Source organism: Bombus bifarius, unplaced genomic scaffold, assembly GCF_011952205.1.
Source record: "Bombus bifarius isolate JDL3187 unplaced genomic scaffold, Bbif_JDL3187 scf7180000008239, whole genome shotgun sequence".
Classification (NCBI taxonomy): domain Eukaryota; kingdom Metazoa; phylum Arthropoda; class Insecta; order Hymenoptera; family Apidae; genus Bombus; species Bombus bifarius.
The window spans coordinates 682655-701176 of NW_022884533.1; the positions used below are offsets into that span (position 1 = coordinate 682655).

At 31.8% G+C, this 18522-nt stretch overlaps 3 protein-coding genes across 6 annotated transcripts; 2 read left to right on the top strand and 1 right to left on the bottom strand.

Moving 5' to 3' along the window:
• The first annotated feature begins 1299 nt into the window (after window positions 1-1299).
• On the top strand, window positions 1300-5457 carry LOC117211517 (integral membrane protein GPR180). 2 transcript variants are annotated; one of them, XR_004488266.1, is made up of 6 exons: window positions 1300-2436; window positions 2521-3028; window positions 3124-3261; window positions 3335-3590; window positions 3653-4069; window positions 4144-5457. XR_004488266.1 is itself a non-coding variant. In XM_033455479.1 (5 exons), the coding sequence occupies exons 1-5, from the start codon at window positions 2060-2062 to the stop codon at window positions 3841-3843; spliced, it is 1470 nt and encodes a 489-aa protein (XP_033311370.1). In that variant the 5' UTR covers window positions 1300-2059; the 3' UTR covers window positions 3844-5457. The 2 variants fall into 2 exon arrangements, 1 of the variants encoding a protein (XP_033311370.1); XM_033455479.1 differs by having other exon boundaries at window positions 3653-5457.
• A 198-nt stretch (window positions 5458-5655) lies between these two features.
• Window positions 5656-7512, bottom strand: LOC117211518 (peptidyl-tRNA hydrolase 2, mitochondrial-like). Of its 3 annotated transcripts, XM_033455481.1 has the most exons (3): window positions 7122-7512; window positions 6478-7019; window positions 5656-5839 (listed from the first exon to the last, which is right to left on the bottom strand). In XM_033455481.1, exon 2 carries the CDS (start codon window positions 6901-6903, stop codon window positions 6484-6486), a length of 420 nt encoding a protein of 139 aa, XP_033311372.1. In that variant the 5' UTR covers window positions 6904-7019; window positions 7122-7512; the 3' UTR covers window positions 5656-5839; window positions 6478-6483. The 3 variants fall into 3 exon arrangements, with proteins under 3 accessions (XP_033311372.1, XP_033311371.1, XP_033311373.1); XM_033455480.1 differs by lacking the exon at window positions 5656-5839 and having other exon boundaries at window positions 6261-7019; XM_033455482.1 differs by lacking the exon at window positions 5656-5839 and having other exon boundaries at window positions 6584-7019; window positions 7122-7503.
• An 815-nt stretch (window positions 7513-8327) lies between these two features.
• LOC117211547 (glycerol kinase) lies at window positions 8328-18365 on the top strand. Its single transcript, XM_033455533.1, has 12 exons — window positions 8328-8571; window positions 10662-10969; window positions 14686-14765; window positions 15065-15323; window positions 15415-15632; window positions 15763-15975; window positions 16050-16160; window positions 16239-16495; window positions 16571-16776; window positions 16847-16990; window positions 17060-17146; window positions 17639-18365. Exons 2-12 carry the CDS (start codon window positions 10795-10797, stop codon window positions 17734-17736), a joined length of 1848 nt encoding a protein of 615 aa, XP_033311424.1. The 5' UTR covers window positions 8328-8571; window positions 10662-10794; the 3' UTR covers window positions 17737-18365.
• The last annotated feature ends 157 nt before the right edge of the window (window positions 18366-18522 follow it).

Genomic DNA, 18522 nt, shown 5'->3' on the forward strand with positions numbered 1-18522 from the left:
AATTGAGAAAAGACCGATTCAATACATTTGTTTCGAATGTGATGCATAAAAGTCATAACCTCATTAGTATATAAAAAAACAAGTTATTTAATACCATTCATGCAGTATCAAGTCTGATTTTCATTTCTTTGCTAGAATCAAAATATATTTTGAAAAAAATATTAAATTCAGCCAGGTAAAGTTATTGTGGAAAAAAGAAATTTCATAAAAAGGAAAGCAATATACATATCGATGATGTGATGGTAACACGAGCTTGGTATTGCATGTGTGAACAATTTTTATTCTTATAAAAATCGCATTAGCTATTTAGAGTTTTAAAACACTTAACAATATAAATAACAATAAAACAAATAACAATATAAATCATGTGATGCAGACATAAAGATTGCATTATAAGATGGATACTAAGCATCTATTGCGCGTAAAAAATGGTTTCATGTTTTATTATAACAAAATTTTGAATTTCCCTTATATAAATTGTAATATATATGATTTCTATGATGTTTACAGTTATAATGTAGATATATAACATAATTATTTTAACACAAAAGTGGTGCAAAATTATCAAAACATCTATTTATTTGAGATGAGAGTGTTGCTTAATCGTTTAAAGTAGACATCTTGTTTTAAATATAATCTTTTATAGTCGTAAAGTAACATAATCCTTTATTAAGACAGCGAAATATCCTATTTACCCAATTATTGGTGTCACAGTATTTTGTAAAGCAATAATCAGGTAACATGGAATTTATTATTTTTTTAGCCTTCGTCTCTTAAATTCAATTTTTTTTTCTTAATGTGTATGTGTTCAAATTAGAAGAAAGGATCTGCATTTTTTATCATATAATTAATCAAATACTATTCACACATATGTATACATATATATATATATAAACATAATAAATGATATGTTCAGAAATGAAGTTATAAATAAAAGCAAGATACTTTTACATAGGGTGCGCCAGTAGTTTAAGAAATGTCAACAATTTTAGCTGCTTTGTTACGAAAGAATATTATTTGACGAAATCATTCATCAAATAACATATGGTATTTTTTAATCATTGAAAACTTCGAAAAGAGTACTTTCATTTAGCGATAGCAACCCTAACTTTGAAGAAATTATTTATACTTAAGTTACACAACATAGAATATATATACATATGCTTAATGATAAATAATGGTTCATTCTTTTAATTTAGGCACAGTAATAGAACAGTTTATGTTAATACAGCTAGCTTTAACTTAAAATTGTTTACATTTAATCATATTTTATTGAAAAATTGATAAAAATAAAATTATATCTAATACACATATTAATTTGGTTAATTTTTTTGTAAATAAATTGCAATACATTTTTACTAAATTTTCACATTGAGGTTATGTCTCGACTGCATAAAAATTGCATTGAGTTTGGGTTTGAATACAATTCTTTGAATACATACACGTATATTTATAATAATTTGCATTTCAATGAATTCATTATATAATGTGAACATAAACTTGCGATATATGTTTCACTATCATGTGATAATTGTTTAATCTACAAAAAAATATGTACAAGTGAATTTATTGCCCTTTTACATTTAAGATTACATTTACGTAATTGAACGTAAAAGTGAATTTGAAATAAATAAAGATCAACAGGATAGATTAGTCGAAGCATGGGTCTCCTATGTAAGCGCGCGAAAATTTATGAGAACAGTGCGGTAATAGTAGTGACAAAACGTTTTGCAGCGGTCGGTCTCTTTGGGTGGGGAAAATCAATAAGAAAACCGAGGTTAAATCACGAGTATGGCTCATTAACGTTTAACGAATAAATCTTGTAGTAATATTTTTTAATATCGCGATATACATATGAATGTGTCTGTGTTTGTGAAATCTTTACACTGACGCTTTCAAAATGTGGCGTCCCTTGATGGACATGGAATTTGACTGAATATAGTGCGTACTCGGTTATCTTTAACAGCTGTGTTCAATAAGAGGAAAATGTTAAAAAACTATGAAATTGATGCTTCTTGACATCTAATTTGAGGAACGAGATATCGAGTTGCGCTTAACAATGTTAATACTTCGAGAAATTTTGTTAATTTACTTTACATTGTGTATCATATCACAAATCAACTATGTTAAAAGTACACATATTTCGGGTACCTTTAATACAAAGGAATTCTTCCGTTTTCTCATAAAATTCGGTTTTCAAAAAACTGATCGTCATCGTCAAAAAGATTCAGTTGGATATATTTTCGGCAATGTAACGTCGAAAAGCAACTTTTCTGCTCCAATAACATTGGCAGTTTTAGATCGTGGTTATTTTTTAGAATATTATGGTAATCGTACATTAAGAGACAAAAACACTGCTTGTACTCTTATGTTTAACACTTTGAATCAAAGTTCTTACGATATGCATTGTAATGAAAAAGGACAAGACTTTTTGAGGTAAGTCGTTTTTCTAAATTCTGTTTTATAATTCTTCAAAGTAGCATTAGAAACTTCAATTACTTAATGTCTTTTTTTATGAAGGAGAATACCTTGCCAAAAAGGTAAATTATGTCCAGATGAAGATTCCATATGGAACATTGTAAAGGGATATCAATTTACATATGTTATACAAGATTTTTGGCAGCCACGTTTTTGGTATATGAGTCTAGTGGCATGTTACAGAAATACAACTACTTGTCAGTGGGAATACTATGATAAACATGATGAATTAGAATATGATATTTGGCTAGTAAATGGAAATCCAAATACTAGTGGCCTAAATAGCTTAACATATCAGTTTTCATATGATAGACAGAATACTATAGAATTGTACTTGCTGTTTTTTATGTGTTACATTATACTTGTGCCACTACAATTATATGCTGTAAGATTACAAAAGCATCCTGTAACAAGATTATTCACAGCTAGTTTATTATTAGAGTTTATAGCAGTGTGTTTAATTTTGATACACGTGTTGAAATTTGCTCTTGATGGAGTCGGATATGAACAATTAGAAGTTGCTGGAGATATTTTTGATATTTTATCAAGAGTGAGTTTTAATAAATAATTTTTGTCCTCTTTATTATTTATAATCAAATAACTTATGATACTTTAATTTTACATAATTATTTTTATGTGGTTTAGACATCATTCATGTTACTTCTTCTCCTACTTGCTAAAGGATGGGCTGTAACCAGAATGGAATTGACATGGAAGCCATTGGTCTTTACTATATGGCTTTGTTATGGAGTAGTTCATATTCTCTTATATGTGTGGAACATGGTATGCTTCTATTCATACATATTTCCTTCTGTGAAAATGAAATTTCAATTAAGTACAAAGATAATATTTTTAGACTGAGGTTGATATTATTGAAGATATTGATGAGTATCAAACATGGCCAGGCTGGTTTATACTTTTATTTCGTAGTGCAATAATGATTTGGTTTTTATGTGAACTTAGAAACACTATGACATATGAACATAATACTCAGAAATTAAATTTTCTACTTCATTTTGGTGCATCTTCATTGGTTTGGTTTATTTACTTACCTATTATAGCACTTATTGCCCTTCAAGTAAGTGCATTATGGAGGTTTAAACTTCTATTGGGTAAGTACATCATAAAATTTTGAATATAACACCATTTTTATCTGCGCACTTTATGGTTATAGGTATTACATACTCTGCTGATTGTTTTGCATATTGTGTAATGGCACATTTACTTTGGCCAACTCGAAGTGAACAATATTTTTTACTTGCACAAGGAGCAGATAATGGGGATGAACTTGATGAATTTAATGAAGCGCCACATGTATTGAATAATTATGTAGAACCTCCAGAACTTACTAAAATAATTACTTAATGTCAAGGCACAAAAGGCAAAGAATTACAGATATGAAAACTCAAACTTATAGTTTGATACATACTGTTTGCCAAATAACAAAAATTTTATAGAATTGATAATACTCTGCTATATACTTGAGACTGATATATTCTGAACAATGTGTAATTAGAGATATACTAATAATCAAATTTACATTTGTGATAGGAAGCTAATAATTGATACAATGAAGAATAAAAAAAAATTGGTGAGTATGATATGAGTATCTTTAAATAATTTTTTATTTAGGAAAAATATAGACATATGATTGAGTTGTATCAGTTTGTAGATATAAATAGATGTTATCTTCTATGCAAGGTGTTTGCTAAAAGATGGTACAAAATTTAAAGGGTACTTCTAAAAGTCAAAGTAAGACAAAAATAAAGAATAGAAATCAACTAAAATAGCTACAGTAAAGTTCTTTACATGAATGTGGATGGATGGAAGCGGTGCTATGATATATGCGCAATACAGAGAGAATATACACATATCAAAACAAACGAAAAATAACTATTACACACAGTAATATTTATATATACACGGGTATACACGGAATAAAAAGTGAGAAAGCAAGAACAACTAAAGATAGAACAACTACAGAGAAATAAATTAAATCGACATTAGTACTACAAGTTATTAACTACGAATTAATATATAAATAAAAAGGAGATTTTAAGTTACTACGTCAAATAGTTTTCCAACGTTCCGGTTTCGTTGTTACAATAATTCTGTCGTTCTGAAATTATTCTAAGTAAGAAACGGTGACGATATCTTAGAAGTCGTTTTCAAATAAAGATATGATCATTATGGAACATACATACTGTTTACTAAATATGTTTAAAGAACGTTTATCACCTCTAGATCAAAGATCAGAACAATAGACACAGACTTGCATTGGTGGCTTGAAGTTACCATCACCTTGCCTAGCTTTTGCAATATTTTTATTGTTTTTTACACGTCAGTAACTAATTCAATTAGTTGCAAATGCAATTTTCTATTTTTCACTTTCGTTTTATTTTGACTTGTAGAAATACCCTTTAAAATGTTTACCATATTTTACAAAACATTCTGTATAACTTTTATGCTATTGTATATAATAATAATTAGCTATCAGTATCTAATATCTAAGGGATTACATGTTATTTATAATGGTACTTATATATGTATAGTCTTTATTCATATTTTTTACTATTTACAATACTAGTAAATACAATCCTGTAATGTCAAATTTCAACTTTAGATTGCTCATGTCATACTCTTTGATCATAAGAATTTAACACCAAGTACTAATTTAATTCTTAATACTTCATCCATCACTATTTATTAATTATATGTGAAAATTTCAATGAGGTAATCATACACAGTTGTATTTGTAAAAGATTTATGTCTCAGTTTATTCCTAATTCCACATTCTGTACTTATGTATATTTGCTCTGTATGAAAACTGTTCCATTGCACATTTTAGAAAAGTATGAAAGCTGAAAATAAATTAATTGACTGTCTTTATGTTTATTTTATTAGTATATATTTGTAAAAACATGTATGATTCTAATGTACATAAATGAACTTATTCATCACTATATTATACATAAGGTACTCATAAAAAGTATTCTATATGCATTAATAATTTTTTCAGTATTATATTGCAGTAAATACTGTGTTAAAATTTGAACCAATAGGATTATCATAAATATATCTTTTATATGTATTTTAATAATGGCTGTTATCGTCTTAATATATTTTTTGGTCTATAACTATACTTTTACTTTTTCTTTTAAATAAATAGCACCACAAAACATTCAAATATATGTTATTTGAAACATGTAAAACTGTGATGCTTTATGTGAGAGTTTCATTCATTAACATTTATTTATGCTCTTATAGGCAACTATAACTTTTTTGCTCAATCTTGTAACAAATCAAGTATTAAAGTAATAAAATATTTACCTGGTATACTTATAAATTGTGTGCATGTATTCTGCAAGATACAATAATTCAAATATATTAATACTTATAAAAATAAATTATTACAATATAGAAAACTAAAACTATAACATTTTCTTTAGATTCATTCATAAAAATCTCACACTCAAGAAAATGTAAATAAAATAATTCTAAAAAAATTGTTCATGCATAGCAGTGCTTTTTTATTTTATAAAGAGGATCAAAATATTTGATATTCATAGGATATGTACAAATGTTTATTCTATTTTTAAAATATTGCTGAAAGTTTGTAAATTAATGTATGTGAATCAATTTTGAAAATATGTACCTATTATTCCTAGATTGGTAATTTCAAAAGTAAAAGACAAATGTGCAAATTATGCTGGCATAAGCTTGCATGCAAGATTGTATGTTATTATATTATAAAAAAATAGAGCGATAACTAAACATGTTCTAATTAAAAATATTCTGTATGTATATCTTTTAATACATAGAGTTTTTAACAACTACATTTTGTTGATATCCTCTTGTATGAAAGCTACGTAGAAAAACAAAGCATTAATAATTAATAAAGTATTAATTAAAACATAAAAGTTTCAAATCAATTATAGATTTATTTAGACAATGCCAACTAATTATTTCTTTATACACTTTTAACAATAATAATCTTACTCAAATTTATAATAGCCTTAATTGTGAAGTGAGATCGTCTATTAATTGCTTTGGACCAGGCCCAATTCCAAGAGTAGATGTTGTACCAGGTTTTAATTGAGTTTTGCCTGCATCTTTTATTATAGAAATTATTAAACCAGCTTTACGAGCATCACTAGCCAATGACATTAACTTCTCTTTATCAGATATCTGTAATACAATTTTAGGTTGACCTTGTAATAACCAAGATGCATATATTTGCTGATATTCTTCATTAGCTGATATTTGGCGACAACACTCTACTGCAGCATGGGCACATTGTGCAGCAATTTTTCCCTTTCCCATGGTAATGTCTGATCTTACAACTAGAACCATTTTATAATGTTCACTTTTTGAATATTTTATAGGATAAGTAAACACACGTTTTACATAATTCATTAACGACATGTTTATTTATTTAAGTATGACTTTTCTCTTTCTTTTTGATATTTGTCCATACACACTTTGAATCTTTTTACTTGCTCTTGACACTTTCTCCAATCTTGAGTTTCTACTATACACTCCTAAAAATGTAATAAAAAATTAATAATATTTTTACATTATATGATTTCATAATTGCACATATAATATGTGTATATGTAATAATATAATAACAAAGTTAATACTTGAACTTCATAATGCAATTCCATACAACCAGTTTTTTTTAACATTTCTTCAACCGGGTCGTCAACATTTTGTTGATGCGTATTTAAATTTGGAATCATTTTACGTTTAAGTTACTCGCATAATATTAAGTTTTGTGGTTATAATAGTAAAGTTTAAAGGTTATTTTTCATGTATTCGCTACACTTTAATACAACTACGGCATTTTATAATTAGTTTAGTAGTAGTAGAGATAGCAGATTGTAGAGCACCATCATATAAACAGGTCTCAACCTGGAGTAGGGAAAATCGTCTGAAAATTGAGTCACGTCTAGTCGTGAAAAATCACATGGATGGTCTACAAAGTTCATGTTCTTGAGGTAGACAGATATGGGTACAGCATCTTTATCTTTTTTTAAGCGTTCATACCATGTCACGCATGCGCAGAATGCAAACCTTCCTGTTTTTCATGTTGATATTTCACAACTAGCCATAATTCAATTTTCAGACAATTTTCCCTAGGCATCAATATATAAGTGTTTCATATGTGAAACTTATCTTCTATAAAACCCGTTTATATAATCGTGGTTTAGAGTTCTGTGTATATGATTTTATTTGCAAATGTTGAAACTTTTAGCCAAATGCGAGTTTATTTTTATGATTGTATTTGTTCTATCAGAAATAACCAATCAGACTCCTCTTTCGTATGCCATGTTATGTGACAACTTACTAATTTTATATAATATAAAACAATAGAGAACATAAATCTGGTAATACTGACAAGATTGTAAAGTTGCCCTCATGTAAACATAACCTTATCAATACAATTTCCCTGACTATGAAATGCTTGTGTGATATGTGCTGCCATGCTAAATGACAATAAATAATAGATAATATAATAACCTAGATTTGTTTCTTATTTATATCTTTTTTATTTTAATCTTTTCACAGTAATTTAGTAGCACATATATTTTTACATTAATATGTCCTATTTTTATTCCGAATATTTATATCTTATTTCTACTTTATTACAATTATGGTATCTATGTATAATTATAAAAAAATAAAGCGTATTCACATCAATTTTTCGAGGAAAACATTAATCACAATCCGTCTATGCGTTCTAATACAATATTTCAAACATTGGAAATAGAACTTCAGTTGTTGTAAATACAGTGTTACCACGTTGAACATCGCCATTTACTGCGCTACCTTCAACACATAGGTGCTACTAGTGTCTTGAGTTCTCCACCAGACGACAACAAGCTATGGCATAGTAGAGTAGGCAATATGACAAGTAATATGTTCTATTACGTGTGCCGCCAATATTCTTTGATTTTTATGTCCTATTATCTATCAGCCAGATATGCGTTAAATTAGAAAACGTGTCGATGATCGTGTATTACTGATCATACCTGCGTTCACACTGGGGCGTTAAGTGTTCTTCTGCCGGTTGTCAACTGTAACATTTTCGTAAGTATTTAACGCGTTTTTCTTATTGTGATGACTTCAACAACTTTCCTTTTCTTACGAATATAATCACTAGTCACGAGAAACTGTTCAATAAAGATGTTTCATTTATAATTCGTGTTTTTTTTTCATTGTTGTAATTCGCAAGATGATATAACAATCCCATAATTCCATAGCACGTGGGTGACGTACGTAAAATAGTTATATATGAATATATTAAAACGAGATGTTACTATATTTCATTGATTTATACATAGAGATACACTTATGCATAAAAACTTTCATACTTGAGTCAATTTTATGGGTAATTGCTGCATGACAAGATATTGGAAAAAAGAAAAATGTAGTGTACAATCATTTTGCAAAAGCAAACTTGCGTGATTATACTTGACTTCTGTATTTTATACATCGCTACGTATCGCAGTATATTTTAATATCGGTTCCGTCCGTTAAAGATCGAGTTACATCACATATTAGAAAATGAATTAGTTTTACATATGTAAGTACGTGCTAAAAAACAGGCACCAAATATAATCGGTAATGCGGTTAAATAAGGTTGCAAGTATTTTAATTTAGACATGTTATTTTAATCAATCACACTACAATTATCGGATGAATAATTCGTTTTTTATAATATCATAACTTGTATCCAATTTTTATAAAGAAATATATTTAAATTCTATTTTGAATTAAATCTTCTATTTCAATAAGAATTGTTTAAAAACGAACATATGTATGGGTAACGTAAAATCGGTCAATAATTTTTATATAATATAATAGTGACATTATGTGCACGTTGATGGTAATTTGCTTGTTTATACCATCGTAAATAGTTTTTTGTATTTTCGCGCCAAGTAATACAGCGACTTGTGAATAATAGCAGAAGCTTTAGTTCTCATTTTGCCACTAGGTGGCTACGATTGCCTGTTGTATTCTCGTTAGTGTCCGATTTTGCGTTCAGTTTATATATAAGAGCAAGATGTTAAAGCTACTGTTGGATAGTCAGATGCTTCCCGGGTACGATCAGCGCATATTGGGGCCATTTTACAAGACCACATTATGTGTCCGGTACTTTATGGTTAAAACCTTATGAACGTATCACAAAAATTTGCTTGCTTAACTCATGTAAAACTATCACCGTGGAAGCGTTATATATAGACTATCTTTTGCCATTTGTATATAAGTAATTGTATTTTATTGTTTTTCGACGTCTAGGTATTAAATTTTGTTTTTCTAATATTCTTTATAGTTTCATTGCGTCTTTTATATAAATTGTAGTATTAACTTTTACTTGTCGGAGTCTACATTTTGAACAGTATTTGTTATGTTAAACTTTTATTCACACAGCAGCAGCAGCATTATTTTGATTCTATTACTCTGGTTTGCTTTACGATGCATTTTATTGCATACCTATATGTATATATATACATATATATAGACATCTATTTATATCTACGTATTTGCGATTTTATTTTATATATTGACAATTAGATAATTATTAAATGAAGCTACAATCACAATTGTGCCACAAGAATGTTTAACGAATGCTTATATCCGTGATTCTTGAATCAGATTAAGACTGATTGAGTCAATTCTTTATTACTATAACTATACAAAATTGAACATCACTGATGGAGAAACCGAAACGAGGCCATGCGAGTAGCGATCAGTTAGTTTTGATATGAATGGATCAGTTGAAAAGCGCGGGAATTCATGAAAATGCTAATAACGGCAGATAATCTGCAATGGTAATAGGGGACGTGTGAATTACGAGAAAGCGGGTGGGATCGAACGATAGACAGTTAATTTTAGAATGTCGCTGTTGCTGCTGACGATAACCGCGACAAACGGACAAGTATCTTTCGAAACAGAGAGAGAGAGAGAGAGTGAGAGAGAGACGAGAAGGAACGTAACTTGGAACGGTACGTAATAAGTTTTGTGATGAGACGAAGCAAGAGGCAAGGAAAGCAGAAGGCGAACGAACAAAAGCACCGGTGGTTCGCGCGTATTCTCGTGGTCGAAGTGCGTCCGATGCATCGGGAAGATGTGCTAATAAACACGATTTTAATAAATGACCTTCGCTTTTTTTCTAGTCGGAGAACTGTGTTCGAATCATTTGACTCTGACCGTGGTGGTGGGCACAAAAAGTCAACGGCGCAAACATTCTTCTGTTTCGCGAAGAATTAGCACGCGTGCTGCTTCCACTAAATTATTGATCTATCGATCATGGAGGAAGAAATTGTGAATGGGATTGCAAATAAAAACGGGAATTCAGAAGTGGACGAAGAAATGAAACAGAACGAAGATGGGACGTTCGACGTATCGAGCTACCCGGAGCTAGACCGCTCGCAAACCGGTCGCAGAACGAGTATCTTCAAGTATTACTCGTTCAACAAGAAAGGTGAGTCCAGCCGATTTGTCTTCGATAAAATTGTAACATGTAAAAAGGAATCGTTACATCGTTGTCAGTTTTGGAAAATTAGAAAAGAAAGCCATCCTGCAAGTCGTTGCAGGTTGCAACATCGATGCAGCATTCGATCGATGATTTTTCTTGTGCTCGTCCAGTTGTCGAATTCTTTGTAAGTTAATCCTTTTTATCGGGAGTTATATGTGGAGCCAGAGTTTTTATCAGACATATCCGATAATAAACGATAGAGAAACGTCGATCTTCGAACCGTCGATCTTCGAACCGTCGATATTGTTTGGAATTCAAAAATTGGGAGATATAAATAGAAATATTAGATAAGGTAAACAATCAGAAATTCGAATCTGTCGAAGAAAACGTGATAATATGTGCACTTATGATTATACAGTGCATTAGTAGTCTGTTTAAAAATGTAAGAATACAGTATAATTAAGATATAAATATATTTATGCGCGTGTGCATAGCGGATAGGAACGATTGATAGAAAGAATGTTCAATTTCACGCGCGCTTATGATTTTGATTACATTCTCAGACCGATCGCCCTTAACGTCGTAAATGAGATTATTTAAATTTCCAAACTCCATTATTATTATTTGGGTTAGTTATTGGTAGCGTTCAAAGAATGATAAGTATATTTGTATTTAAACACGATGGATGGGGTTTTGCAATCGGAACAAGGAGCATTGGCATTGTGTATGCAACGATAGGTGATGCATAACGTGTCGCGCGAAGTTTCACGAGATTGACGGTCTCGTATCTTGCCGATTCTTCTGCCAAAGTATGTGTCAAACACTCTCTAATTGCGTATGGACGTTTTGAAGGCAAACGTAATCAAATCAGTTATTTAAGGTAGGTCGCGATCATACAAAAAATAGTTTTTGGCTTCCGAAACGGGAAATTTATATAAACTACTATCTATATTATTTATTTCTACTTATATACTATACTATTTATATAACAACTATCATCTATATAAATGATGTTATATAAAGTACATACTCGTTAACGTTGAGCAACAGGGAACTTGAATCATAGAGAAAGATGTATTTACGTCCCAGTCGCAGTACATTAAGCAAAGAACGACATCTTCAAATTTCGAGCATGACCCAAATTAAAAATGCGAAAGTATTTCTTCAGTAACGATTTTATTCTGCACAATGAGACGGGCCTCATTTCCTCAGGGCTCTCGTTCACTTCTTCCCATTGAAGAGCAAAATCGATAGCATAACTCGGTCGAAAGCCTAAACCTGTTCGCAGACAGATGAGCATAGGGAGTAGAAGGCAAAAATGCACGTTTATAGCAGCAGTAGTGTGTTATGCAACATCGTGTAGACAGTTCAGGACAAAATATTTTGTACGACGCATCGTCGTTTGTAAATGTGAGCGAACCTCTGCGGCTGGGCAATCTAGCCCATTTTTATCACGATGCATTCGGGTTGAAAGATGATACGTTTCGAGCCCGCGTGTGCATCTCGGGTTATCGTTATCTATATATCTGTATAGATGCGCGCTGTAGGCTCTCGATGCACCGAGATCGCATGTTAAACGTGCCTTAAATTGGAGCAAGTCTGCAGGAGAATTGTAGGAGACCTAGTTACCTTGGTCGTTCGACACGGTTTACTTTTGTCTTGGTAGGAGAACAAAATTGGGTCGGAAATTTTAATTCGTATAATATGGAGCAAATTTGCGATTTAATAAAGTATGGATGGCGGTATATGGCATATTGAGCGCAGTTATGGTGGAAGGTAGATCGAGAGTCCATTGCGATAGGAAGGTATAAGAGTGTGTTTCGGTGTCTACCAGTCTCAGGCTTGTTAGTAAAACTATCTAGAGTGGTTCAAAACTATCTAGAGTGGTTCCAGATGGATCGTCCAGGATAGTGGAAGATAGGTCAGAAGGTGTTTTTGTAAAGAGATAATGGTTAAAGTCTTTCGAGCAATCGCATTTTTAGTGTCCCTCTGGTGGAGGGTACAGGATTTAATAGTGGCCTTTTGAAAAGGCATATGATGTTGAAGTTATGTTGTAATTATATTGTCGAATGAATGCGACGTCGAGGAAAAATTAGTACGATTAGAACGAATGAAGTTAATTAAACAACGTTGATAATGATGCTACTGGTTGCTTGTGCACATCTCGATATTTTTATAATTACAAAACCGTATAATATTTGCATAAACAAGCGATTTACATAACAGCAAAGTAAATGAACAAAAAAGACGACAAAAATTCCATATGTCATTTCACTAACGTGTTGTTTATATAGTTTTGATTTTTCCTTCAATTAATTTTTACCCGACAAATTCTTTTTCTCGCCACCCATTTGCACACCTATCGCGAGGAAGTTTTATCTGTAGAAGAATTCCATTATCGCTTCTTCACGATCCTCCTTATTGATTTACAAAGAACAGCCGCCTGAAACATCGAGACAATCGAAAAAACAGTTTAAAGTTCATATACTGAAGCACAGTATATATATGCACATAGTAGCAATAGAACCGGAAGTTCACAGGCGAATTATTTCATCGCTCGATATAAATTTCGTAAGGGGTACCAACCGCATTTAATAATTTTATTAATTACCTCAATATATTTCGTTAACGTATCGAAGCGCTTTTCGGTATTTTTGTAACAGGTACGTATCTTAAATTTTGCAAAGTGGAGAACAGGTCAAGAGCAGGAAGAGGTAATTAGCCTTCAGCGACAATGAAATCATGCCTCTTCCGTATTGCTCTATTCCGATTTAAAAAGTCGCAACGATACTCACACGCTCACTCCCGCTCCTCTCGTACTACGCGATGCGACGGGGAGAATCTTCCGTGAAATTTTCATTGGATTCCTGTAAAGATTTCTGTAAAGTGGGAAAAACGATATTAGATTTTTTCATCGAGAGATTTCGTGATGTGTAATTGAAGGTGTCGAGATAATAAAGTCGACCGAAAAGTGTTTTTATCTTTAATCAGTAAGCGTTTTAATCTTACATTACATCGGTACAAGGAAGGCTAGACTCGGTGGAGAAAATTGAACTTGGAACTATTGCAACACACTTCGGTTTATCTTACATTGGTGATTAGATCAGACTAAGATCTACGATCTAGATTAAATAAAAAACAATTGATTGGTGAACGATCGAAGAATAGTCCATATGAATTCTGTTTAAAATTGGCAAGCCTACGTTCGTACATATATGTGTATAAATGGTATGGAAAATCTGAAGGAAAACAGGTTTTTACAATTGTATAACGATTTAACGAACAATATAGCATAGCATTAGATAAATTTAATGATATAAGCTCGATATACGAAGGTTACCAAATACTTTGCAAATACGTTGGAAGATTAATAACCGCGTTATTGACTAAGAGAAATCTTTTGAAGATTTTCTCGCATATCACGTATCAAGTTGGTTTCTAATCTTACTACTATCGTTTCAACCTACTCACGGGTTATCAAAGGACATAATGAAGCATGATAAAAGAGCATATCATTTATTATGTTATTAATCCTTCTCTTTGTGTAACAGAATTACGACGGAATCGTTAAATCAGATTGCAAGTAACACCGTTTGAATAAAATTGTGAGACGTGCATTGCACATGGCATGTTCACCTTTTTCCTTTTACTTTACAATTCAAAACTGTGTTTGCCAGATCTTGTAAACGTCACGCTGTAATAATATTACGTTTGCTTTTTAGATACAATGCCAAACTTGACGAAGAAATCGGGCCCTCTTATCGGAGTAATTGACGTTGGCACACGGACCGTTCGCTTTGTGGTGAGACATTTTTACAGTACAGTGTATAGTTATTCGACGTTGACTTTATTTGAGTTGATGTTTCATGTAGAATCCTTTTACTACCAGCTATTCTTGACAGAAATCATTTAAACTGGAATAGTACTTCTTACACTATAACTTTTTTAATTTGGATTGTAACAACTGTTATGATCCATGCTATGAATGTATACATTGCTCGAGTATATAGAGTTGTTAACATTAATGGTTTACTAATTGAATCTATACCTTTCGGAAATAAGAGGAACATAAAATGGAAATAAAGCAGAATTGCGTTGCAGGTGTTCAATGCAAAACACATAGCTGAAGTGGCATCTCATCAAATCGACATAGAACAAATAAGTCCGCAAGAAGGATGGATGGAACAGGACCCGAGAGAGATTCTTTTTGCGGTAAAGACGTGCATCAAAGATGTTGTTCGGAAATTGGATGTGCTTGGATTGAAGATAAACGAAATAATAACGATCGGTATTACAAATCAAAGAGAAACCACATTGGCATGGGATTCAACGACCGGTGAACCGTTATATAATGCGATAGGTGTGTCTTGATAATCATAATGTAATATATACATAATATAATATCATAATATAATATAATATAATGCTTATTAATCCTTCTACTATTCCAGTGTGGTCTGATATCAGAACGAATCCGATCGTCGATCAGATAATAGCCAAGTTTCCGGATCAAAGTAAAAATCATATCAAACCACTATGCGGTTTACCAGTGAGCCCGTATTTTTCGGCACTAAAAATTCGTTGGATGAAAGATAACGTGCCCACTGTTAGAAAAGCGATGCGAGATAAGCGATGCAAAGTGGGCACGATGGACACCTGGATCGTTTGGGTATGTGAGTACTGTACGTTTGAACGTAGAGCTTGTCTAGGATTCGAAAACAATTATTATACCTTACAGCAAAAGGAATGATAGATGATGACATTCATGATCCAGAGAATTCATTGAAAAATGGTTACAGAATTTAACGGGTGGCAAAGACGGTGGATTGTATATTACTGACGTAACTAATGCGTCGAGGACCATGTTAATGAACTTAGAGACCCTCTCATGGGATCCCACGTTATGCAGATATTTCGACATTCCTATGCAAATATTGCCAGAGATTAAAAGCAGCGCTGAAATTTACGGAAGTATTGCGATTGGTCCATTGAAGGGTATCACCATATCTGGTGTAAGTTACGTTTCTACAGACATTTGAAAAAATTGATGTATGTGTCAGACATATAAGACTCTTCATATTTTTAGATTTTAGGAAATCAGCAATCAGCGTTAGTTGGACAAAATTGTTTAAAGAAAGGACAAGCGAAAAATACATATAGAGGTGGATGTTTTCTGCTCTGTAATACAGGAACGACAGTATGTAATATAGATAGATAATATAGTGTGATTCGTTCTAGTATTTGATTAGGAATTATAAACTGTTACAATTTTTAGCGTGTGCATTCTTCTCATGGATTAGTTACAACAGTGGCATATCAATTGGGTCCAAATAGTCCAGCTATTTATGCGCTGGAAGGTTCAGTTGCAGTAGCAGGTGCTGCTATTAAATGGTTGCGAGATAATATGAAACTTATAAAGGATGTTCACGAAAGCGAACATTTGGCTCAAAGTGTTTTCAGTACTGGCGACGTATATTTTGTACCAGCTTTTACAGGACTGTACGCTCCATATTGGAGAAAAGATGCGAGGGGGTAAGTACAACTTTATGAAGTCTTGCTACATATAAAATCGATATACATATCGTTTACTTAAAAATATTTTTACAGAATTATTTGTGGTCTTACTGCATTTACAACGAAACAGCATATAATAAGAGCATCATTAGAAGCTGTTTGTTTCCAAACTAGAGATATTTTAGAAGCTATGTACAAAGATTGTGGTTTTCCATTGACTAAGTTAAATACGGATGGAAAAATGTCAACGAATAATCTTCTTATGCAATTGCAAGCAGATCTTTGCGGTACGCCAGTATGTAAGTACACCTTATTAAGTATTACCAGAAATAAATAAACGTATGCATTAATGTTTGTACTTATTGGCAGTCAGATCAACGATGCCGGATATCACGGCATTAGGTGCTGCAATGGCTGCAGGGCATGCAGAAGGTATAGATGTTTGGGAATTAGAAGGTGAAGAGATAGAAAGAGTGCCCAGTGATACATTTTTACCAACAACCACACCAGAAGGTAAAAAACTTTCAAATTTAATGACATCCATATTTTATCTTTTATGAAATGTTATTCTTCTTTCTGTAGAGAGAGATGCTAGGTATACAAAATGGAAAATGGCAGTTGAAAGAAGTTTAGGTTGGGCGGCAGTAAAGAGATCTGACCAAATGACAGGTAAATTTTATAATATCGAGCAAGTAAGATCTGAGATTTCAAGTACATTTAAAGCTATATTCCTCACTTTCCGCCGTAATTTAATTCGTTATTGAATTCCTATCCTTCACCTGCATGCGCTTATTGTAAATGTATCATGCTCATAAATAAAAAGAGTCAGTGTATGTTTGATGGCAATGGGTTTCCCCGTAAAATGCTAAAATTAATTTAATTTGTATTAGATTGTCTAATAACTACTTGATACTATGGAATGGTTTGTTAACATTTACCTTAAATCCTTGTCCCAGACTTCTGTTTATAAATAAATATATGACCTCGAATATCTTGTTGTTGTTTATAAGCGTACGTATATCTATGTATGAGTGAAATCATGTGAGAGCCTGTGGTTTCGTAACTTAATTCAAAATCAACAATTGAATTTTATATGAAAGCTCTATTAATTGTTGGGAATCTTCGGGAAATTTTAATGTGTTTGCTTATTTAATGTTCCAGACGAAAGATATTACGTATTGGCATCGGTCCCTGCAAGTTGGTTCTTAATGACAAGCTTTATTTTATTACGATTAAGTTATTATTTGAAAAATCGGTGACAACATTCATATTGTTACAATGGAGGATCACTTAGATAGCAGATAGCCTATATTGTATTACAAATGCAAATAGGAGTATGATTACCAAGCTTTAATTATAAATAGTAGATCAAAATATGACCATCAGTAACCGATTAAAAAACAAAAAAGTAATACAGGTAAAGACAGCTTTGATTCAATTGAGTAGAACTACCTATACTTTCAAACTTTGCCAAAAGAAATCAATATAGTTAATTAAATGAAGCGCGACACAGTAAATAGCTACCAAGTTATTCGGAATTTCAGAGAAGAAAGTACTAGAAACAATGCACACATACAATAATTTAAACAATCCATTTATTCGTTATTTTTTATTTGTTGTTGATACAAGATAACGTGATATTTCGCGAACCATTACTGCCAAGATAACAGACACAGGGCTATAGTTTTGTATAGTTTTGTAGGATTGTAAGCATTCGTAATATTTTAGGATTTACAATTAATTAAATTTTTATAATTTCAACTATTTTCGTCGCTTTATTTTGTACGTTTAATTTATTTGTTATATCAACAAAAAATCCTGTATGTATAATGTTACAACTATTGTATCATAAAATCAAACATTGGAAATACACGTTCGTCTTGTTTTACCACTGTGTTTATTTTTTCAATTTTGACACTCGATCAAGATATATCCAAGCGATTAATAAAAAAATAAGAGATGTAATCTGGAAAAGTCGTCAGTGTTTAAATAGAGCGCGCTATAAGAGCGCCACAAAGCGTCACGCGGAGGCGAGTGAAACCATA

Bases quoted from the DNA above. Each gene is read 5' to 3' on its own strand.
- LOC117211518 (XM_033455481.1), bottom strand. From the start codon at position 6,903: ATGTCGTTAATGAATTATGTAAAACGTGTGTTTACTTATCCTATAAAA.
- LOC117211517 (XM_033455479.1), top strand. From the start codon at position 2,060: ATGTTAATACTTCGAGAAATTTTGTTAATTTACTTTACATTGTGTATC. The intron at 3,029-3,123 runs GTGAGTTTTAAT...TATGTGGTTTAG, and splicing joins TTTTTGATATTTTATCAAGA to ACATCATTCATGTTACTTCT. The intron at 3,262-3,334 runs GTATGCTTCTAT...TAATATTTTTAG, and splicing joins TCTTATATGTGTGGAACATG to ACTGAGGTTGATATTATTGA.
- LOC117211547 (XM_033455533.1), top strand. From the start codon at position 10,795: ATGGAGGAAGAAATTGTGAATGGGATTGCAAATAAAAACGGGAATTCA. The intron at 16,777-16,846 runs GTAAGTACACCT...ACTTATTGGCAG, and splicing joins TCTTTGCGGTACGCCAGTAT to TCAGATCAACGATGCCGGAT. The intron at 16,991-17,059 runs GTAAAAAACTTT...TTCTTTCTGTAG, and splicing joins ACCAACAACCACACCAGAAG to AGAGAGATGCTAGGTATACA.